The sequence below is a fragment of the Hemiscyllium ocellatum genome, chromosome 9 (genome assembly GCF_020745735.1).
Source record: "Hemiscyllium ocellatum isolate sHemOce1 chromosome 9, sHemOce1.pat.X.cur, whole genome shotgun sequence".
In the NCBI taxonomy this organism is placed as follows: domain Eukaryota; kingdom Metazoa; phylum Chordata; class Chondrichthyes; order Orectolobiformes; family Hemiscylliidae; genus Hemiscyllium; species Hemiscyllium ocellatum.
The window spans coordinates 52,997,364-53,021,184 of record NC_083409.1 but is presented as its reverse complement, the minus strand read 5'-3'; the positions used below and the strand labels follow the sequence as shown (position 1 = coordinate 53,021,184).

General features: G+C 42.5%; 1 protein-coding gene across 1 annotated transcript in view; it reads left to right on the top strand.

The window, feature by feature from the left end:
- The window catches only part of nmnat2 (nicotinamide nucleotide adenylyltransferase 2), a 261,204-nt gene that overhangs the window by 222,706 nt on the left and 14,677 nt on the right, over window positions 1-23,821 (top strand). The window contains exon 5 of the mRNA XM_060829751.1: window positions 11,962-12,085. Coding sequence (XP_060685734.1) covers window positions 11,962-12,085 — 124 coding nt within the window. The remainder of the gene's footprint in view (window positions 1-11,961; window positions 12,086-23,821) is intronic.

Sequence of the window (23,821 nt, the reverse complement as noted above, 5' to 3'; positions counted from 1 at the left end):
CAGGGCCCTGTACAGCTGCAGAAGGATCTCTTTGCTTCTATACTCAATTCCTCTTGTTATGAAGGCCAGCATGCTATTAGCTTTCTTCACTACCTGATGTACCTGCATGCTTGCTTACATTGACTGATGCACAAGAACACCTAGAGCTCGTTGTACTTCCCCTTGTCTTAACTTGACTCCATTTAGATAGTAATCTGCCTTCTGTTCTTGCCATCAAAGTGGATAACCACACATTTATCCACATTAAACTGCATCTGCCATGTGTCCGTCCACTCACCTAGCCTGTCAAACTCACCCTATATTCTATAACAGCCTCCTCACATTTCACCCTGTCACCCAGCTTTGTGTCATCAGCAAATTTTCTAATATTACTTTTAATGCCTTCATCTATACCATTAATGTATATTGTAAACAGCTACAATCCCAGTACCGAACCATGTGGTACCCCACTAGTCATCGCTAGTTTATCACTACTCTTTGTTCCCTGTCAGCCAGCCAATTTTCAATCCAAGTCAATATTTTCCCCCAATACCATGTGCTGTAATTTTGCTCACTAATCTCCTTTGTGGGACTCTATCAAAGGCTTTCTGAAAGTCCAGGTACACTACATCCCCTGGTTCTCCCTTGTCTATCTCCATAGTTACATCCTCAAAAAATTCCAGAGGATTAGTCAGCATGATTTCCCCTTTATAAATCCATGCTGACTCTGACCTATCCTGTTACTACTATCCAAATGTGTCGTAATTGACTTCAGCATCTTTCCCACAACTGTTTTCTCTCTCGTCCCTTCTTGAAAAGTGGGACATCATTAGCCACCCTCCAATCTGCAGGAACTGATCCTGAATCAATAGAACATTGAAAAATGATTACCATGATTTCTAAAGCCACCTCCTTAAGTACTCTGGGACGCAGACCATCAGGTCCCAGAGGCTTATCAGCTCTAACATACTGACTCTACATCTCCTGAATCTTACATAATTTATCCTTACCGCAAAACATACCCCAGTGATCCAAGAATTCAAATCCTTGCTTCCTGCACCAGTTCCCCAGCCACCCATTCAAGTCCATTATCTCCCTGTTCCTGCCCTCTCCAGCCCGAGCAACTGGAAGCAAACCGGAGATAACCACCCTGGACGTCCTACTTTTCAGCCTTTCTCCGAGTTCTCTGAAGTCCCGCTGTAGAATGTCCCTCCTCTTATTCCCAACGTCATTTGTGCCGACATGTACCACCACCTCTGGCTCTTCACCTTCACCCTTGAAGATTCCCTGCATTCTATCAGTGACTTCATGGCATCCTCAAATCCCGCCTGTTGCCACAGAAACCCCTATTACCACGGCTCTGCATGATGTCTGACTCCTCAGCTCTGCCTCCACGCCAATTTTCGATTGGCAGACCTGTCTGCCCCTCGTACTGGCCCCTCATGATTTTCTATAAGGTCGCCTCTCAGCCTCCAATGCTCCTAAGTGAAGAAGGTATTTGGTATGCTTTCCTTTATTGGTCAGAGCATTGAGTTGGGAGGTCATTTTGTGGTTGTACAGGACATTGGTTAGGCCATTTTTTAAATATTGTGTGCAATTCTGGTCTCCCTGCTATAAGAAGGGTTCTCCTGAAACTTGAAAGGGTTCAGAAAAGATTTACAAGGATGTTGCCAGGCTTGGAGAGTTTGAGTGATAGGGAGAGGCTGAATAGGCTGGGGTAGTTTTCCCTGGTTAACACTGCTGCCTCACATTGCCAGGGACATGGGTTCAATTCCACCCTCAGGCAACTGTGTGGAGTTTGCACTTTCTCCCTATATCAATGTAGGTTTCTCTAGTTTCATCACACAGTCCAAAGGTGTGTAGTTTAGGTGCATCGGCCATTCTAAATTGTCCGTTGCATCCAAGGATGTACAGGCTAGGAGGGGTTAGCCATGGGAAATGCAGGGTTGCAGGGGATGCTCTTTTGAGGGTCAGTGTGCCTTGGATGGACTGAATGGCCTGCTTCTACAATGTGGGAATTCTATAGTTATATTTGATAGGCTAAATCTTACCTTATTTGGCTAAATGCAAGTTGCACTGAGTTTTTTGAGGGATATATGCTGTGTGGCCCAGTGAGATTTCTCACCATATTATGCCACATGTTATAGAATACACACGTTTTAACTGTATAACTCATCCCTACGGTGTCTCTCCTGTCTAATCCTATCCCCATTCCTGAAATTCCTGGAAGAACTCTCTATTCACCAGAGAGCCATTGAAAGACCTGCATCCTTTGCACCTGCGCCATCTTTAAAAGACTGGTGCACTCAGTCAAGCACTGTCAGTCTGGAGCTGCCTTACAGGATTCTGCTCACCCCATTTTTCAGGTAGGGATCTGGAGGTCCTCCTGTACTGGATGATATAGATGTGGGGACTTCCTGTTCCACCAGGATTAGCAGTGAAGGCTGTGACACCAGGCCATGCCAGCCTAGTCCCAGGCTACCACCCTCATAAAGCAGTCTCAGCCATCTACAGAAATACCCAGCAGGGTAGGAAGAAGATTAATGTCCTTCTCCACTTCACCGGTGTCGGTGCTACCATTCTCTCTCCTCACACTCTATCTCTGCTACTGTACTCACCTCCCACCAATGCTCCCGCTCTACCACTCTCACTAATGCCTGTAATATCTTTCATCCCTCACTGTCACACACCCCAACATGCCCTCCGCCCTGCCTACTCACTCACTCGTAATACTCCCCCACGTACTCCAAAAGTAAGAGCTGTGCTACTCACTTTCAATCCTTTAAAACCTGCCACTGTCTCTGCCTCCAGAAAGGAAACAGCCTGCAGTGGGTCAACAAGACTCCAGATGGGCAGTAGGCTGCCCAACATTCAGCTCCTCACCCCATTATGTGAAGAGTGACTCTGACCAGCCCAGGTGGCTGACTGACTGTTTCCAAACCCTAGACTAGTATCAAAGGCTGCACTTGACTTACTCAGGATTCTCTGGGTAAAGGCCATCCCCCTTGACTTGATTGGGGCCTGCTGCCAACCACAATGAGCTTCCTTTCTGTAAATGGCAAGACAAGACAGGAATAATGTGAGATGCTGTGAGCACCTACATATGCTCAGATTGAGTGTGGACTACGTTAGTGAGTGAAGAGCTGGAGATGCAGCCTGGTCAAGTCCGAGCTTGATGTGTGTTCCTGAGCACACAGTATCCTTGCAGCAACATTACAGTGCTGGCTGCTGGTGCAGTAATGAAGTGTAGGAGTGTTATACTCTAAGTGGATTGGATATTTGCCATGAGGGTTCTTAGATGCTGGTAGTTCCATGGACAAGATGTGAAGTGCCTATGAGCATGCCCCGAGATGTTGGTGCCTGGTGTCCACAGGGAGGTCCTTTGGAGTGAATTGAAGCTACCAGGTACTTGCCATGTCAAGATATTCCTAATGTCTAACTTGTTTGGTTGGTTGGATAAAATATATAGCTGAATATCAAAGAGGCAAATTGTGCCATTAATAAGGTGTTGGACATGCTATAATTCCCTTTAATTGGCAACCCACCTCACCGTTCAGTAAATATATAATAGATGGAACGAGAGGCTGTCAACATCAGGATAGGCCTTGCTGGACCTCTGGACCAATTGTGCCACAAATCCCACATAGCCCATGGTCACTCGGACCTCTTTCCGATTCTGGACAATATTTTGTAGTGGTTACCTAATTTCGTCAATGGTCAGGCAAGAACTTTCATCATCCTCTTCTTTAAAGTTTTCCTTTTGGTTATTAATCTCCCTCAGAAATAAATTGGAAAAGATTCTTGACTCTAGATTGTATCTAATCTTTGATGTATAAAGATTAAATTTATCAAATGGGTTTATTTCTTCAGTATTTTATTCTGCTTGTAATTTTACTAGCATTGGAACCCACTGATAATGATTAAAGGACAGTAGAAATATTAACAATTTATTTGTCTCTAGTATTTACCAGCAAGATAGAACAGGGCGTCATGGCAGTGAATGTTGTGATGAATAATGAGATAATTGCATTTAAAATTTTTAAAAAGTTGAATTTGTTTGAATAAACCAGTGAAACTCAAAAAAGATAAAACTCCTGGTCCAGGTGAATTGTATTCTATTTTCAGATAATCTAGGAGGGTGACAAAAGCACTACAACACATATTAAACATTTAATAGAGAGGTGCAGTACCAGAGAATGTTAGCAGCTAGCTAATGTAGTTCCTATATTTAAGAAAGAGAAACAGAACAGGTACAGGGATTCATATTGTCGTTAAAAAACACAAAACTTGTTGCTGCATTATTCTGTTGAAGGAACAATATCTCATCTTCCAATTAGGTAATTTATAATGTTCTGAACTTCTCATTCAGTTCAATAGTTTAGCTCTTGAGCCCAGGCACATTTTGATTCTTTTTTTTGCCACATGCCTGTTTAATTCTTTGTGTTTTATGTTAATTTTCCATGTGTTTTGCTTTCAGTTCATTATTCTGCCATTTACACTCACTCTTGAAAATTGTTTTGTTTCTTTACTCTAACTATAACTACCCCTTTGCCTTTTGATCCATGAAATTTAAGTCATTATTTTCTTCCATGTTCTACTCTGGTCCAGACCTTGCCTTTAGTTCTTCAGGCCATTCAGTGGTGGAGGGTTGACGTTGTCCTTCTTTGCCCTAAAGTGACGTGCCACTGGCTTCATTTGGTTTCAATTACTCAGTAACAAGAAATTACATGAAAGTAAGGTAGCAGTTCTCAGTGAATATTTCTGGTTGTGAGAATGTTTATTGACTTGCCTCAGAATTAGATCATTTTTTATCCACAAGATTATTTGATACATTGAAAACAATTCAGAAACAAATAAGTGCTGTTTGAATCCAATTCATGCCCAATTAAGTTTTGGCTTGTCAGCATACATCTCCCATTTGGCAACAAAGGATTCCTGATCTAGAAATCACTTTTCTGATGAGCAGCTGAAAGATACTATCTGCAAGTTTGTCTGACTGTCTGTGCAATGTCTGTACACAAGCCAAAAGAACAAGCCGAAATATTTTCCACATTATTTCATTCTTTTTGTCCTAACACTTCTTTCTTTTACATGAATACTCTCATTTTTTTCTCTCTAGTATTAACCATTCCTTTTTTTCTATTTTCTCTACCAAGTTTAATACTTTTTTCCCTATTCAATGTTTTACCTTAATATTCTTCAGTGTTCAGGGCGGCACGGTGGCTCAGTGGCTAGCACTGCTGCCTCACAGCTCCAGGGACCCGGGTTCAACTCCCACCTTGGGCAACTGTCTGTGTGGAGTTTGCACATTCTGCATGGGTTTCCTCTGGGTGCTCCAGTTTCCTCCCACAGTCCAAAGATGTGCAGTTCAGGTGAACTGGCCATGCTGAATTGTCCATGTTAGGTGTAGGGGAATGGGTCTGGGTGGGTTGCTCTTCAGAGGGTCATTGTGGATTTGTTGGGCCAAAGGGCCTGTTTCCATACTGTAGGGAATTTAATCTAAAATTTTCTGATTTCATCTTTACCCCTTTCCTACCAATTCAATAAAATAAGGTTCTAAAAACCCTGGAGATTAACCGGAAATTCAAAGCAGAGCTAGATAATCTTGTCTGCAGCAATACTATTTTTTGTCTTTTAAATCTTGGGATTAACATTCACATTAAGAAAATGTGTTTTATTTTCTTACCTTCCTCTTAAAGGGACTGGCAAGATCATTGGAAGTCAGTGAGAAACAGGCTCATTTCCAAATTCTTTACTATGTTTATAACCCGATATACATCAGTGAATAAAAATATATTCAATATTTACCATGGACTGAAAGCAAATACTTCAAAGAGAAAATCCACCCAATCTAGGAATGTGGGCGGCACGGTGGCACAGTGGTTAGCACTGCTGCCTCACAGCGCCTGAGACCCGGGTTCAATTCCCGACTCAGGCGACAGACTGTGTGGAGTTTGCACATTCTCCCCGTGTCTGCGTGGGTTTCCTCCGGGTGCTCCGGTTTCCTCCCACAGTCCAAAGATGTGCGGGTCAGGTGAATTGGCCATGCTAAATTGCCCGTAGTGTTAGGTAAGGGGTAAATATAGGGATATGGATGGGTTGCGCTTCGGCGGGTCGGTGTGGAATTGTTCGGCCGAAGGGCCTGTTTCCACACTGTAAGTAATCTAATCTAAAAAACCAAAACACAAACCAGATCTGTTAAAACAGAAAAGGTATACAGATTTGTGCAAACTAACTGAACTTCTTTCTATAAACTTAAAAAGAAAATTAGGACCCTCATGACAGGGTGAGAGAGAGCACCTTTGTTGTTTAAATCCTCACTCAATTCAGATCCAGGTCTGTGAAGTGGTCTTTTGCAACTTGTCCTTAAAATTAGTATAATGTACAAGTTAGGATTTATTTTAGTTTTGTATTAACCTCATGGAATTCACGACCCAATTCAATTTCAAGAATTATCTTTGGAATAATGAAACCAGCAGGGACCAAATCTTCAGGGTATGAACACAGCAGTTGTTGGAAAGTGATATTCATAGGTGTACGGTCAGATGAAATATCTGGAGTTGAGTTTACAGCAAGCATGAGGACTTCTGATCTGGGTGACCATCAAGAAGTATATAGTCTGCTCCTAATGATTAGATTAGATTAGACTTACAGTGTGGAAACAGGCCCTTCGGCCCAACAAGTCCACACCGACCCGCCGAAGCGCAACCCACCCATACATTTACCCCTTACCTAACACTACGGGCAATTTAGCTTGTCCAATTCACCTGACCCGCACATCTTTGGACTGTGGGAGGAAACCGGAGCACCCGGAGGAAACCCACGCAGACACGGGGAGAATGTGCAAACTCCACACAGTCTGTCGCCTGAGTCGGGAATTGAACCCGGGTCTACAGGCGCTGTGAGGCAGCAGTGCTAACCACTGTGCCCACCGTGCCGCCCACTAATTTGAAGTGTCTAATTCAAATAACCTGTTAATTGACGTTGAAACCAAGCAAAAGGTATCTCGTGTTGTTGAATTTGTGTTGCTTTTAGTTTGGTTAACAAAAACACCATTGAGGAAAATGGGATTAGACGGTAGTTGATAGATAATCAATGATACTATCAGATTGCTGTCTTTACTTCAATAGAACGTAGCATAGCAATGTGAAAGAAGCAGAATAACTCCATTGCCAGGCTCTGATACAACACTGGATTAAATCTATGTAGTACACAAAGGGAAACCATCTCAAAAAGCTTAGTGTTAACACCATATGGGGGACAATGTGAATCTAAACTTTAAAAATGCTCACCCAGTTCCTTGTTCCTTTGGAGCACTTTAAGATAGATTGTACGAATGCAGATGCAGTACATGGGATTCTCCCATTAGACACAACAAGACATTTCACCTACAATTTAACATAGACTACGCAGCCTGGTGTCACATCTTAGTTACATTGCTGTTCTTTAGGGAGGGATTCTTATCACTTTAACGAGGGAACTAGCCCAGAATATCCAGAGTAGAATGAAAGCAATCAACCTGAAATATTAACCAAAAGAACTGCAAATGCTGTAAATCAGAAATGAAAACAACAGTTGCTAGAAAAGCTCAGCAGATCTGGCAGCATCTGTGAAGAGAAATTAGAGTAAATGTTTCGGGTCCGGTGACCCTCCTGCCAAGTGGTTGAGAGAACTTCAGTGGGAAACATGCACCAAACAACCCTATCGCTGTGTGGCTGACCACTTCAACTCCCCCTCCCACTCTGCCAAGGACATGCAAGTCCTGGGCCTCTTCCATCATGAAATCAAAGCCACCCAACAACTGGAGGATGAACACCGCATCTTCCACCTTAGGACCTTTCAACCACACGGCATCAACATCGACTTCACCCGTTTCCAAATATCCCCTCTCCTCACGTCATCCTAGATCCTAGATCCAAGTTCAGGACTGCCTTCTTGACCTGTCCTACCTGTCCATCTTACTTCCCACCTCTCCACTCCACCCTTCCCGCTGACCTATGATGATCACCCCCCACCTGTTGCCTTCCCAGCTCCCTCTCCTTCAAGCCTATCTCCACCTCCCTAGTTATTTCTCATCCCCCTTCTCCTCCCACATTCCTGATGAAGGGCCTATGTTCGAAACGTCGATTCTCCTGCTCCTTAGATGCTGCCTGACCTGCCACACTTTTCAACTCTGACTCTCCAGCGTCTATGATCCTCACTTTCTCCCGCCTGTTCCTTCCTGCAGAACTGACATTGTCCGATACTAATTTCTTGGCTGTGCCAAGGCTGCTGGAGCTGCCAGCAGACTTTCATAGTGGGGGAGCTGAGCAGTGTGCACACCCTACCCCTGTAAAATACTGCACTCAGTGGGAGCTCAATAAACATATAGGACAGTAAAATTACTATACTTCCTAATATTATCAAAATGTGAGCTCTGCTCCAACAAATTTACCATCACCTGGTTACCCTTAGCGATTTTTCATTGTCATGACCTAATTAGGAAGACATACGGATTCCTATCCTTGTCCCACTCCTCCAGCAGCCTCGAGAAAGTTTATATTTAAACAGGGAGGTGATATTTCCAATTATACATACTGACTGTAAAGAATTAAGTATCAGAATCTAGTCAGCCAGATTCTTCAAACTAACAAAAAACTTATTTATTGTGAATATAACTTGTTCAAACAAAGATGCAGAGAAGATTGGCAAATTTTAAATGTACAAATATATCCAATTGCACATATGAAAAGAATTACATATATACCTGTACAGGCAACCTTCAAGCCTGGAAAACAGTTTTAGCAGAGTGTTATTTTAAAAGTACTTTTAAAGTAACAGCTAATGTTTGAAAAAAAGTCTTATTCCAAATACTGATCCGCAGTTATAATCACATTCCATGTTAGTTGTAAGCAATAGGGTCTCTTCCTGAATCCTAATGGCTGATTTAATTCTCTTTTTTAAGACAATGGTGTAGACTCAGGTTTCTCCTTTACGAACACTTCACGTCCGGTGGTGAGGCCTTCCAGTTTTAACTCACAAATGTTGATGACAGAGGTTTCAGTGAAAGAAAGGGCAAAGGGTGCTGCACCATGTCACATTTTCTCTGATTGTCCCTCTTTCAGGCCAATGTATATTACACTAACAAACTGGGCCTTTTGACGTCTCCCTCAAAATGTTGACCACTCAGTGAATCCTGCCAACCAACTTAAGCTCTTTGCAAATGCAGCATTTTTGAAAAGTTATTTCCAACAAGTTCAATATGTCTGTCAGCATAGCTGATGATATTATAAATTAATACTTCAGCTAACACATCGTCAGAACATCACAGAGAAAGATGGTTTAGCTGAAAGTAATCGTGATTGAAACTTTCATTCAGCAAAGACGAGGAGTTTGCTATCTATGTTTTACTTCTCAGATATAGAAGCAAATCAAAACCTGCAGGACAATAGTCTTTACGAATTCTGTTGTGTTTTGGACAGACATAATTTTGATACTGTTTTTGTGCCACATAAAAGCAATAGGATTTAACCTGCTATCTTGGCTGCATTTTGTACTGTTATTTGTATGGACCGAGAGCTGTATGTGCAGATGACACCAAAATTGAAGGTGTAGTGGACAGCGAAGAGGGTTACCTCAGGTTACAATGGGATCTGGACCAGACGGGCCAATGGGCTGAGAAGTGGCAGATGGAGTTTAATTCAGATAAATGCGAGGTGCTGCATTTGGGGAAAGCAAGTTTTAGCAGGACTTAATGGTAAGGTCCTAGGGAGTGTTGCTGAACAAAGAGACCTTGGAGTACAGGTTCAAAGCTCCTTGAAAGTGGAGTCGCAGGTAGATAGGAGAGTGAAGAAGGCATTTGGTATGCTTTCCTATTGGTCAGAGTATTGAGTACAGGAGTTGGGAGGTCATGTTGCAGATGTACAGGACATTGGTTAGCCCACTGTTGGAATATTGTGTGCAAGTCTGGTCTCCTTCCTATCAGAAAGATGTTGTGAGACTTGAAAGGGTTCAGAAAAGATTTACAAGGATGTTGCCAGGGTTGGAGGATTTGAGGCATAGGGAGAGGCTGAACAGACTGAGGCTGTTTTCCCTGGAGCGTTGGAGGCTGAGGGGGTGACCTTATAAGGTTTATAAAATTATGAGGGGCATGGATAGGATAAATAGACAAAGTCTTTTCCCTGGGGTTGGGGAGTCCAGAACTAGAGGGCATAGGTTTAGGGTGAGAGGGGAAAGATATAAAAGAGACCTAAGGGACAACTTTTTCACGCAGAGGGTGGTACATGTATGGAATGAGTTGCCAGAGGAAGCGGTGGAGGCTGGTACAATTGCAACATTTAAGAGGCATTTGGATGGGTATATGAATAGGCGGGGTTTGGAGGGATATGGGCCGGGGACTGGCAGGTGGGGCTAGATTGGGTTGGGATATCTGGTCAGCATGGACGGGTTGGACCGAAGGGTTTATTTCCATGCTGTACATCTGTATGACTATGACTCTATGTCTGAGGAGGTGCCTGTGAAGGGTGTCTGTTTATTAAGTTGAACTTCAGCTCTCATTTCAGATGAAGTTTAAATAATTCAGAAAGCACCATACTCATACCCCATTGACTAAGTAGAGGACTGACCTGAAACTACCTGCACCGTTAACTGCTTCTACACTTGGTTATGAATATCAAAGGGAAAGAGTTTAACATGAGATTGCTTCAGTGGACAGTGTCATCTACCACCATGCTACCAATATTTAATCTTTAAAGTTCAAGAAAACGATATATTCTTTTTGTTTTCAAATTCTCCCATTCTATGAAGAAGGCCTTCATTTTTTTTAGTGCGTTTTCTTTTTAATAAACTGCAAAACCTCAATGAAGGCCTAAGACAGATTAATGTATCAACAAGGTGAAAACAGTAATATAAAACATGTCATAAGCCTGGAAGATAGTGCAGTCAATTTTGATTCCATTCAAGTGAAGATACGTTGGCAAGCTAGAAGCACATGGGACAGTGGTTATGATGATCCAGGAAACAGGAGAAGAAAGTTCAGAGGAGCTGTAACTGTAGTAATATTGATTTAACTCAAGATAAAAAGAAAGATTACAGGAGGAGCAAGGAAGAGACAGAAATTGAGTCAGAAATTGCCTTTCTGGCAATGTGCTTTCCAGTGTCCAGAACCACTTTATTTCTTCAATAATTAGTTGCTATTTGTGCAATGTTGCTATTGCAGAGTCACTACTTAGTGCTTTATGTGAAACCAATTTCAATTATTTGACAAAACACAGCTGTTATCATCTAATAGGGTCTGACAAAGATGCCTGAGATTGAATGGAGTTAGAGAACACGACTTCAAATGTTAATTAAGAGTTAATTGAGTGAGAACTGGGTGCATTAATAAAAGGAGCAAGTAAGCAGTGCAGTTGAGTTTGTGGTGGGTGAACTAGAAGTAAAACTCTAATGAGAAAAGCATATAAATTCAGCTTTGTCTAACCAGAATTTTTAACTCCTGACATTTAGCAACAATGAGAAGGAATCCTCTTCTTGAGGAGAAAGAGTTAGCAGCCTCAGCTTGGCTGGCAGCTCCAACTGGGTGGGTTTGCCAAGGCTTGATTGGCCCATGGTTTGTGAGGCCTTTCCTGGGACTGTACAGGTGCCTGGCCTACACTTCAGCTGAGAGACCAGACCCATGATGCTTGATATAAATACTGCATTGAGACAATTGAGCTGAAACTTTGCAGCTTATTGCAAGCATAATAATTGAAATTCTGGGGCTTTTAAAGTCAAAATTAGTTCAAATACACCACCAGTTAAGAGGTTGTGAAATAAAGTACTTTAACATTTAACTGATGTGCTAATTGGAAATAATAAGATCAAAAACTCTGTTTACTCAAGGAAGCTGTTATCATCTGCTCGCAACTGTAGAAGCTAATTAGTATCATTGTGAACAAACTCTGAAATAGTGGGAGATGCTAATAACCTGAATCGTTTATCATTTCTTTTTGAACTTTCTCCTAGAGGGTTACGGGTTGTATTCTATCCAATGTAAACTCTCCAGCCACACCCGTGATTGGACAGCCGCAGAATGGAAGACGCTCTATCTACCAGAATTCCACAATCACAAATGAAAAACCCACTGCAGGTAGGTCTGAGCCATGATATAGTGGGTAGCAGAATTGGGCAGGGTAGTGGGTACTGAGAATAGTTTATTTAGCATTGAGTTAATTATCAATGTTCATTCTTGTTTTTGGTGTTTATATACACAAATGAAATGTGCGGCAAAAGCTGTGTAAATGCAGCAGAATACAGGGGTACCTCGATTATCCAAACGAGATGGGCGGGCACTATTTCGTTCAGATAATTGATTATTTGCTTAATCGATTAAATGCCTTTCCTCTGGGGCTCAGAGTTTTTAAAGTCTGCTCCCTGTTCAGGAGGGAAGGCAACATCACAGTGGGTGAGACCCCCCAAACCCGTCCAATACTAGCACCTGCCTGTCCCTGCCCCCCAACCCTGCTCAACACTGCCACCCCGTCTTCCCCCACCCCATCTGCCTCCGCCCCCTCTCCGGTGCAGCCAGACTGGACACCAACAACAAGATTGCTGCTGCTGCCTTTGTGGGTTAAGTCTCCAAAGAGCGCTCACGCACGCCCGCACACACACAACATTTTACTGCGACATGTTAGATAATTGGTATTCGGATATTTGAGGTTCCTCTGTAGTATCATTCCATTATATTGGATGGAGACCCCTTACATCTTCACTCATGGCTCGATGGACATATTCTCCACCTGGCATGTATTGAGCCACAAAGACAGATTGACCTTTGTTCTCCAGTTTGTTGTAAATTGAGCTAACCTCAATCAAGCAGGAGTTCAGGAGCTTGAATTGAATTGAATTTATTGTCATGTGTACCGAGGCACAGTGGAAAGTTTTATCTTGTGAGCAATACAGGCAGATCAGAGCTAAGTAGCATAAATAATAAATAATAGGTAAATAGCAGCAAAAACAAAAAGACAAGTATAGGTGAATGTTAAGAGTTTGTGAACCCATTCAGTATTCTATCAACAGTAGGGTAGAAACTGTTGTGAAACTTCAACAGAATGATGGATACCTGGGTCTTAACCAAGCATAATAACAAGGCTTGAGTACTGTATGGTGTTTAATTCACTACATGTTACTTCATTTGAGAATTTTTCTCCCAGAGGAGATTGTTTTTGGAAGAGTGGGAGTGCCAGTACATTAGTCTCCTCCAGTGCATCGCCAAGAACATATGTTTTGTCAGAGCAGCACAGCTAACTCTGTCCCATTTTTACGTGATGTTCTCATATACATCTTCATATCACTTGGATCATACACCAGAATGGCTGCTCTTTTAATAAAGGCAGCAGCAGGGCTGGCTTTCTAAAGTAGGTCAGTTTATACCTGGCTTTACTTCTGGGCAGGGCTCACCAGTACAATGTGCACCTATCCATTGTACAGTTCAGCCTGAGCTTTTCTTTACTATATGACTGTACACTTCTATTCCAAGATGGCGGCAGAGTAGCAGGGTCACATGCAGGCTCTTGCCCGTGGCTCATCCGTCCCCATCTGCTTTACTTCTTTTATTCTTCTATTTTCTTCTGCTTTTTTTCTTCTTTTTAAATTTCATTTTTCTTTTCTTTGGCGGGTCAGTCAGCAGTATAGGCGCAGCAGGAAAAGGAGGCCATGTGTGGAGTGGCAGTTGGAGGAGGCACATATGCTGCTGGTCAGCTGACTCAGGGCTCAGACCTCATGGTGAAGGCAGCAGAATGAAGTTAGACTCTTTCATTTATATATTTTTACTCTTTTCATTCTTAAACTATTCAAAATAGAACCGGATTACGGGAGCAGTTGAAGCTTCTCATTGTATTTTACTGAATTATTCACTGTAAAATACAAGTGACAGTAAATGATTCAACTTCAGTGTTGATTGTAAAGCCAGGTGGACCTCATAGGATATGAGTTCCCTGATTGGGGCTGTTTAACCTGGTCCACTCAGGGAGCCCTGGATGACAGATAAGGAGAGGAATGTCAGACATCGCATTCACTCTGAGAGCTGACTCTGAGGGAGCTAGGTCACTCTCCATGTGCAAACAAAGGGTGACTTGGTGATGGGATATGGCATCTGTGGAGTTATTCCAACATCCCTCCTGTTCTTTTAGGGCAAATACGACAGAATTGATTCTATAATTTGCATAAAACCCAGAATTACTTTGCGGAGAATTTCAGAAAATAGTTAGCATGAATATTTAAACTGAATACCTGTATAGTACAGAGTTCGGAGCATTCATTTTTGATACCTACAGTGATAATATCAATGCTGTGCATTTCCAATCCCTGGGATGTTACTTCACTCCTGACTCTTTCCGTAATTGCTATTATTTGACACAGTGTAATTAAAATGAGTGCTAATTACTATTGTGATGAAATTATAACTTTATTTTGTGTAAGTACTAGTTTAGGTAACATGCATGATGTGAAATGTACGCAGCCCATTAATTCACTGATAAAAACTGCATGCAGAATCTTTAGTAAGCTTTGGTTACTTAAATCTTCCCCCTCCCCACCCCTCCCAAAAAAAGCAGAAAATTGGTCCCTTTCTTTTCAAGCTATCTCTGTTGCAGTGCTCAATTTCAGAATCAAAACATTCCAAAGATGTTTTGGAATGACACTATTGGTACATCTTCATTGTCCAAGGAATGGAAGTGGGGCCAGAGTGAGCGGTGTCAAGTAATGTTTCACAGGCAACAATTATTTCTTCTTCCACAAACTGTTTTGAACCTAAGGATATATTGAATGGAAGATTTCTATTAGGGATGCAGGCCAGGACTATCCGCTGGCTACCATGGTACCAGCAAATCTTAGATTAGATTACTTAGTGTGGAAACAGGCCCTTCGGCCCAACAAGTCCACACCGACCCTCCGAAGAGCAACCCACCCAGACCCATTCCCCTACATTTACCCCTTCATCTAACACTACGAACAATTTAGCATGGCCAATTCACCTAACCTGCACATCTTTGGACTGAGAGGAAACCGGAGCACCCAGTGGGAACCCACACAGACAGTGGGAGAATGTGCAAACTCCACACAGACAGTCGCCTGAGGGGGATATTGAACCCTGGTCTCTGGCGTTGTGAGGCAGCAGTGCTAACCACTGAGCTATCGTGCCGCCCACATGGGCAGGCCTGGCCAAGAGTTACCATGCCTCATTGAGTTGAGAGTGTGGTGCTGGAAAAGCTGAGTAGGTCAGGCAGCATTCGAGGAGCAAGAGAATCGACGTTTCAGGCATAAGCCCTTCATTCCTTAGGGCTTATGCTGCCTGACCTGCTGTGCTTTTCCAACACCACACTCTCAACTCTGATCTCCAGCATCTGCAGACCTCACTTTCTCCTTCACACCTCATTGAGCCTAGTGCGATAGTCACCTTGCCTAACTCAGGTCAGGGACTGGGCATTTTCTATTTTGCCTGCCTTGTTCCAAGTAATACCTTGAACAATCCCCAGCAGACACCAGAGCCTGGTACTGTACTTAGTCCTTCCACCAAACTGGGGCAAAATTATTTCCAGAGAATAAATTTTTGATGCCTAAGCTGTCTAGTATGGGATAAAGTTAGTATGTATTTGGAGAAATATGATTGTATCAAGTTCAGTTGGTATGGATTTCCAAAAAGCAAATACTGCCTGACCAAATTGATAGGACTTTATTTTCCCATGTTTTGGCTCAGAGTCAATTTTGCAGATTTTCATCAAGGTTTCTGACTGAGAGTCCTGTTGACCTTTCTCACACAATTCTCTGCTGCTTATAACGTTAAGTATGCATCGCAACTCCACAGCACTGTTCTCTCACAATCTTATGCTCAGCAACGGCTTAAATGCTGACCATTTATGCGCTTAATGGCTGACTGCACATTCCTTGAAATGCTGCAAGCCAGGAACAGCCCTGAGTTTGCAGATTTGCAATTCCAAACAACATCACTAAGAGAAGCAAGTGGTCGTCCCATTTCACATAGACAGATGTGGCGGTCTTCATGAATGGAGAGGTGGAGAGGAGGGCTCTCCACGTTCCCCAAGACCTCCAGAGGAGGCTGTGTTACTAGTCACTACCAACCTGGTCTGAGGTAGCCAATCAGGCCTCTGTGGTTTCCATGGTAAAGAGGAACACAGATATTACAAATGGTTATTCATCTTCTACACTTGGCAAGGTAAGCAGGATTTCCTCTGCTACCTTTGTACCCAACTTCCACCAAAGCTCATGGTCTACCACTCGCAGTACTGCATGCAGCATCATCTCTGCTGTGGGTAAACACTTTAGGTGTGACACTGATATGATACAGTGCAGTACACCAGCATGCCTGCCCCCTCAACTTCTGTGGCAAGCAACACAAGCTGCCGGATTGTCTGTGCAAGGCAGAGGTGCTGTGAATGTCCACTTCAGCATAAAGTGAGTGAGGGCTAAAATAGCAAGTAAAGAGCCCTAAGATGTGCCCTGTCTGATGAATAGCTGTCTTTACACACCCTTGCAGAAGCATTGCAATACAAGCTGTTGGTGCAGTATTGAGGGGCTGAACTGCATTGTAAATTTGAGATTGGCCATGACCATGTGGCAAGGCTGGTATGTTGCCTGTGCCCACTGCCTGCACATTCCTAGACACAATGGGCAATTTAGCTTCGACACTTTTGGATTGTGGGAGGAAACTGGAGCACGTGGCAGAAATCCGCACAGACATAGGAAGAATGTACAAACTCCACAACAGCCCCCGAGGCTGGAATTAAACCCAAGTCCCTGTCTAACCACTGAGCCAATGTGTCACCTTTTAGACACGGTTTTTAGAACCCGAGGGTACTGGTGCTGTGGAATTCTCCTTGTTTATCTCTTAGAATGGATACAGCTCTAAATCTCTACATTTCTAATCCCCACGCACCAGGCCCTGTTATCATACAGCCTGCCATTACACACTACCTTTTGTTAGTCACTAACAGTTTCCATTATTCACCCTCCCAGCCAGATCGTTATCGACGCTTTTGACTGTCCAACTGTTTTTCTCTGTTTGGGCTCTCTCCCCAACTATTGTTTACTCTTTACCCCCACTCCCAGACTCTATCTTCTGCATCTTCTGGACTTGAAATGCCCATCAGCCATAATTAAGTGACAGAGTAGACTTGATGGGACGAATGGCCTTACATCCACTTCTATGTTTTATGATCTTATACAAACCAACATTTTCCTAGCTGCCATCAGATGTGAGCAAGTGTCACTCAACCTGAAATGTTAACTTTGATTTCTCTTCCCAGATGCTGCCTGACCTGCTAAGCTTTTCCAGCAACTTCTGTTTTTGTTTCTGATTTACAGCATCTGCAGTTTTTGCAGTTTTATTGTACATTCCTAACTTAACTCTCTGGACTCGGGGTATCAGCTGAATGGGAATTTCTATAGAGACTGAGAAGGAGATGAGGAGTGCGATTTGAATCCAATTTAAAAGAGAACTGACTAATGTTTGCTGCAACTTCAGCTTCTCTCAGAAAAATAGTTTGTTCAGAACAATTAAAGAATTAAGTTACCTCTGTGAAAGGGTATCATTTGTGAACTTTCCACACCAGGAAAGTCTGTATTGCTGAGAAAATCTAAGATTATGGCTATGTAAATATTCCAGGGGAAAAGACCTCACAGCTCAAAGAATCGAAACTGAGAGGAAATCGTAAAGTCAAAACCTACAGAGTTGATAAGAAAATAATTTCTCCGGTTTTTGAGTAACTGTGAAATGATGGTGTTGGGGAGTCGATAGGAGTTTTTGATTACATTTTGAAATCTTTGAAATTCTGTTATATATCAGTTGCTTCATTCTATTTTATTTCCATTTCTTTTGTGTAATAAACTTCTGTTCTATAGAGTCATAGAGGCATACAGCACCAAAACACACCCTTGGGTTCAACTCGTCCATGTCGACCATTATCCCAAACTAAAGTAATCCCACTTGCCTGCTCCTGGTCCATATCCTTCCCAATCTTTCCTATTTATGTACTTCTCTAAGAGTCTTTTAAATGTTGTAACTGTGCCCCCATTCACTACTTCCTCAGGAACCTCATTCCACACATGAACCACCCTCTGTGCAAAAGATTTGCCCCTCGTACCTTTTTAAAATCTCTCTCCTCTCACCTTAAAATTATGAACCTCGTGTCTTGCAATCCTCCTTCCTAGGGAAGAGACCATACCATTAATCCTATTTATAGCCCTCATGATTTTATAAACCTCTATAAAATCACCTCTCAACCTCCTGCGCTCCAGTGGAATAAGTCCCAGCCTATGCAGTGTTTCTTTATAACTCAAACCTTCCATACTTGGCAACATTCTAGTAAATCTCTTCTGAACCCTCTCCAGTTTAATAACATCATTGCTATAACTGGGTGACAAGAACTGGACACAGTTCTCCAGAAGAGATCTTACCAACATCCTGTCCAACCTCAATATGACTTCCCAACTCCTGTACTCAAATGTCTACAGCCTGGTGTGCTCATGTTTCAATGAAAGTGTCATTTTTTAAAAAAACATGACCAATTGAGACAGTTTCACTATTGGATCTGATATGTCCAGTATTAACATCAGCTGGGATTATAATAATGGTTTTATTTGAAGAACTGATCTAGTTTTAAAATTGATCATGAACCTGATAGTTTGCTTCTATGGCTGATGGATGCACAAATATTAGGTGGTCACCAAAAGAATCAGGGGTGAGCTTTCTCTTCAGAAAGGAGGTGGTTAGAAGATTATTAACCACAAAGCACTTTTGAAGCATAGCCCATAAAAATCTTTAAAGAGATTGGTTGGAAATGAAGAATATTAAAAGAGAACGGAAGAAACAGGAGAGTGAGATTGGATTGGGGCTGAGGAGGAAACACACCTGATGGACCAAATGGCCACATCTGAGCTGGAATATTCCATGCTCCTGTGAAAAGCAACCACCTGACTTCTTGATCCAGGATTCTGGTCTCAGCTACTGCAGTCCATTCTGAGCTTTGATTGCCATCATAAAAGGACATACCTTCTCAGTGACTGTGGTGCTTGCACCATCTTCGTGAGGAAATGTAATCTACTGGAAAAGAGCAAGTTGCCAATGTGTGCTCTAGGTGGCACTCTAACCATGTCTATCCAGTCCTTAGAAATCTCTGTTTCCCAAATTAGGCCCGATATTTGAGGCAATGTTGTCATGTTGAGCAAAGAAACAAATCACGTCAATGCCTTTTTTTTATTACTTGTTTTCCACCTACAAATTTTATTTCTGCATTTTTTTTGCAGTAAACCTTTGCAAGTGCAGGTTTCTGCATCATCGATCTGGCGAAGTATACGTTAATTCAACTATGGGAATCACTACCTTCACATAGAGGTTTAATGTGCTCTCATTATATTTATATTCATGCTATTTTAGTGCAAGGTTAATGCATTAATTTTAAAAGGTTTAACAGCACTGTCAAAATATTATATGCAAGAATGTAGCCTGCATGTGAACTCTGATTGGAACTTCCACCCATTCGTGTCAGATTCAGCGCATGGAAGTGATTGTAATTTCTTTCCTCTATGTGGAGTCCTGGACAGCAGTCATCCAAAGCTGCATTTATATAGCAGGCACAGTTTTAGAATGCAGGGGTATGGGTGAAGTGGAATTCTCCTTGTTCGTATTTTGGTGTATACAGCACTATACATTTCTAACTTTATTTTCTGGACTCTAGATGTTAGCCAAATGGGAATTTCTATAAAGACTAAGAAGGTGGTGAGGGAGTACAGGTCACTGGTGGGGATGGGTCAGTGAGGGGGGAAAGAAGAAACTTTTCACTAGTCTAAACAGATGGATGGAGTTACACAGCTTGCCCTGGTCTAAAATAGTAAATATCTGTATTTCCAGAGGTAATACTTTTAATTGCTATCTTTGAGTAGGAAATAACCTGTTTTAGTGTGTTTTGAACTCTGAAGGAATCTGAAATAACTCCACAGAGGCTGTTATCCCTTCACCAAGTCACCTATGTTTACAGGTGGAGAGTCCTTGACACTGATCCAGCTCTCTGTGTGAGCAGGACGTCTGACACTCCTGTTTATGTCTGTCAGCCAGGGCTCCCTGATTGAGGCTGTTAATCTGGTCCAATCTGGGAATTCATATCCTATGAGGTCCACCTGGCCAACCTCATTGCAACCACTACAATATCCACTTATCCATTTATCCATATCCAGGTTGTCCTGCTATAACACGCATTTCATCAGTGTGAATTGACTATAATGCGATTAATGAATTGGGGACATTGTTTGGATAAAGCAAACTTTTGACTGGGTATACTGATTTTGTAGTAGCGATTTTCTACAGCAGTTTTCTGTAGTGCAATTTTCTATAGCATTAGGTTGCAGCGGAACACAGCTGTCATGTTCCAGCAGACTGGCCTGCACATGATACCTTTGCCTGTATCAGGGTGCAGAGTATCTAAACTACAAAACTCGTGTCTCAACCAACCTCGTCCACCTCCCACAGGAGAAAACAACGAACCAGTAAACGATGGAATATGTGTGACAAGTACAATGGGTTGAGATTCTACATCATCATCACCTTGTGTATATGGCCCACTCTTTTTCCATGCCCCATATTTTCCTGTCTACTTTAATGTTGTTAGGCTTAGGTTATTTTTTTCTCAATCATGACAGCTGCTCAGATGGTTCAGTTCAGAAATACGTTGGCATAAATTTAGTCTGAACTGTAATCTAAAGCAGGCAGTAATGAATCAGTCCATTTTACATGCGTCCACTCAATCTTGTTTTCCACTGAGTACAGAATACAATTCACAATTGCTTGTTATATTATTATCACAAGTTTTATACATGCCCCACACTGTTCTGTATCACGCATACCAGGAATTCCTGAGATTTGAAGTGTGTTTGATCTGAGGGCAAGGGAAGGAAAGACAAGTATACAATCATCCTCTGTGCTGCTGGGTTTGGGCCTAGCATAGTTTGAATAGCCTGCCAACAATGTGCAGGCTTGTGTATGAAAATTGGTTCCTTGTCCAAAGTTCTGAGACCCAATATTGAGCACACATCAACTTCAATACTACCAAAGGAGAAGACTGCTTCCTCCAGTAACCCAAGTTGTGATTCACATAGGCAACAACGACATAGGTAGGAAATGAGATGGGGAATTAAGGCAGAAATTCAGGGAGCTAGGGAGGAAGCTTAGAACTAGAACAAACAGAGTTGACATGTCTGGTTTGTTGCCTGTGCCAGGTACTAGTGAGGCAAGGGATAAGGAGAGAGAGGAGTTGAACACGTGGCTACAAGGATGATGCAGGAAGGAAGGTTTTGGATTCCTCGATAATTGGGGCTGTTTCTGGGGTAGATGGGACCTCTACAAACAGGATGGTCTCCACTTGAACCAGAGGGGTACCAATATCCTGGAGGGGGGAGATTTGCTTATGCTCTTTGGGTGGGTTTAAACTAATTCAGCAGAGGGATGGGAACCTTAATTGTAGTTCGAATATACAGGAGGTTGAGAGTAATGAGGTCAGAAATAAGGTTTCACGATTGCAAGAAGGCACCGGCAAGCAAGAAGTTAGTTTGAAGTGTGTCTACTTTAACACCAGGAGCATCCGGAAGAAGGTGGGTGAACTTGCAACGTGATTTGGTACCTGGAATTTCGATATTGTGGCCATGTAGTAGTCGTGGGTAGAGTCGGGTCAGGAATGGTTGTTGCAGGTTTCAGGATTTAGATGTTTTAGGAAGAACAGAGAAGATGGTTAAGAAAAAGGGGGAGGGGGTTGCAGGGGAGAGAGAGGGGGGGTTAGGGCAGAGATTGGGGAAGGTCTGGTATTGTTAGTCAAGGACAGTATTACGGTGGCAGAGAAAACATTTGTGGACTCATCTACTGAGCTGGTATGGGCTGAGTTAAGAAACAGCAAAGGAGAGGTTACCCCGGTTGGGAGTTTTCTGTAGGTCTCCGAATAGTTCCAGAGATGTAGCGGATAGGATAGCAAAGATGATCCTCGATAGGAGTGAGAGTGATAGGGTAGTTGTTATGGGGGACTTTACTTTCCAAATATTGACTGGGAATACTTTAGTTCAAGTACTTTAGATGGATCAGTTTTTGTTCAAGGTGTGCAGGAGAGTTTCCTGACACAGTATGTAGACAGGCCAACAAGGGGCGAGGCCACTTTAGACTTGGTACTGGATAATGAACCCAGCCAGGTGTTAGATTTGCAGGTAGGTGAGCACTTTGGTGATAGTGACCATAATCTGGTTATGGTTGCTTTAGTGATGGAAAGGGATAGGCATTTCCCACAGAGCAAGAGCTATAGCTGGGGGAAAGGCAATTACGATGCGATTAGGCAAGAGTTAGGATGTATACATTTGGAAAGAAAACTGCAGGGGATGGGGCATAATTGAAATGTGGAGCTTATCAAAGACAAGCAGTAGCTGTTTCTTGAATAAGTATGCACTGGACTGGCAGGGAGGAAGTTGTTGAGCGTGGGACCCCTGGATTACGAAGGAAGTTGAAGCTCTTGTCAAGTGGAAGAGGAAGGCTTATGTGAGGATGAAACGTGAAGGCTCAGTTAGGGCACTTGAGAGTTACAAGTTAGCCAGGAAAGACTGATAGAGAGAGCTAAGAAGAACCAGGAGGGGACATGAGAAGTTGTTGGCATATAGGATCAAGGAAAACGCTAAAGCTTTCTATAGGTATATCAGGAATAAAAAAATGACTAGAGTAAGATTAGGTCCAATCAAGCCAAGTAGTGGGAAGTTGTGTGTGGAGTCAGAAGAGATAGGGGAAGCGCTAAATGAATGCTTTTCATCAGTATTCACTCTAGAAAAAGACAATGGTGTTGAGGAGAATACTGAGTTATAGGCTACTAGGCTAGATGGGATTGAGGTGCATGTTAGCAATTCTGGAAAGTGTGAAAATAGAAGTCCCCTGGGCTGGATGGGATTTATCCTAGGATTTTCTGGGAAGCCAAAGCCAAGCCTTTGGCTTTATGTCATCATTGTCTACAGAAATAGTGCCAGAAGGCTGGAGGGTAGCAAATATTGTTTCCTTGTTCAAGAAGGGGAGTAGAGACAACCCTGGTAATTATAGACTAGTGACCCTTACTTTGATTCTGGGTAAAGTGTTGGAGAGGGTTATAAGAGGTAGGACTTATAATCATCTAGAAAGGAATAAGTTGATTAGGGATAATCAACACGATTTTGTGAAGGGTGGGTTGTGCCTCACAAACCTTATTGAGTTCTTTGAGAAGATGACCAAACAGCTGGATGAGAGTAAAGATGTGGTATATATGGATTTCAGTAAGGCATTTGGTAAGGTTTCCTGCGGTAGGCTATTGCAAAAAATATGGAGACATGGGATTGAGGGTGATTTAACAGTTTAGATCAGAATTTGGCTAGCTGAAAGAAGACAGAGGGCGGTGGTTGATGGGAAATGTTCATCCTGAATTTCAGTTACTAGTGATGTACTACAAGGATCTGTTTCGGTCCACTGCTGTTTTCATTTTTATAAATGATCTGGATGAGGAGATAGGAGATGGGTTAGTAAATTTGCAGATGACGCTAAGATCGGTAGAGTTATGGGTAGTGATAAGGGATGTTGTAGGTTACCGAGGGACATAGATTAGCTACAGAGCTGGACTGAGAGATTGCAAATGGAGTTTAATGCAGAAGAGTGAGAGATGATTCACTTCGGAAGGTGTAATAGGAATGCAGAGTACTGGGCTAATGGTAAGATTCTTGGTAGTGTAGATGAGCAGAGAGATCTCTGTGTCCATGTACATAGATCCTTGAAAGTTGTCACCAGGTTGATAGGGTTGTTAAGAAGGCATTCAGTGTGTTAGCTATT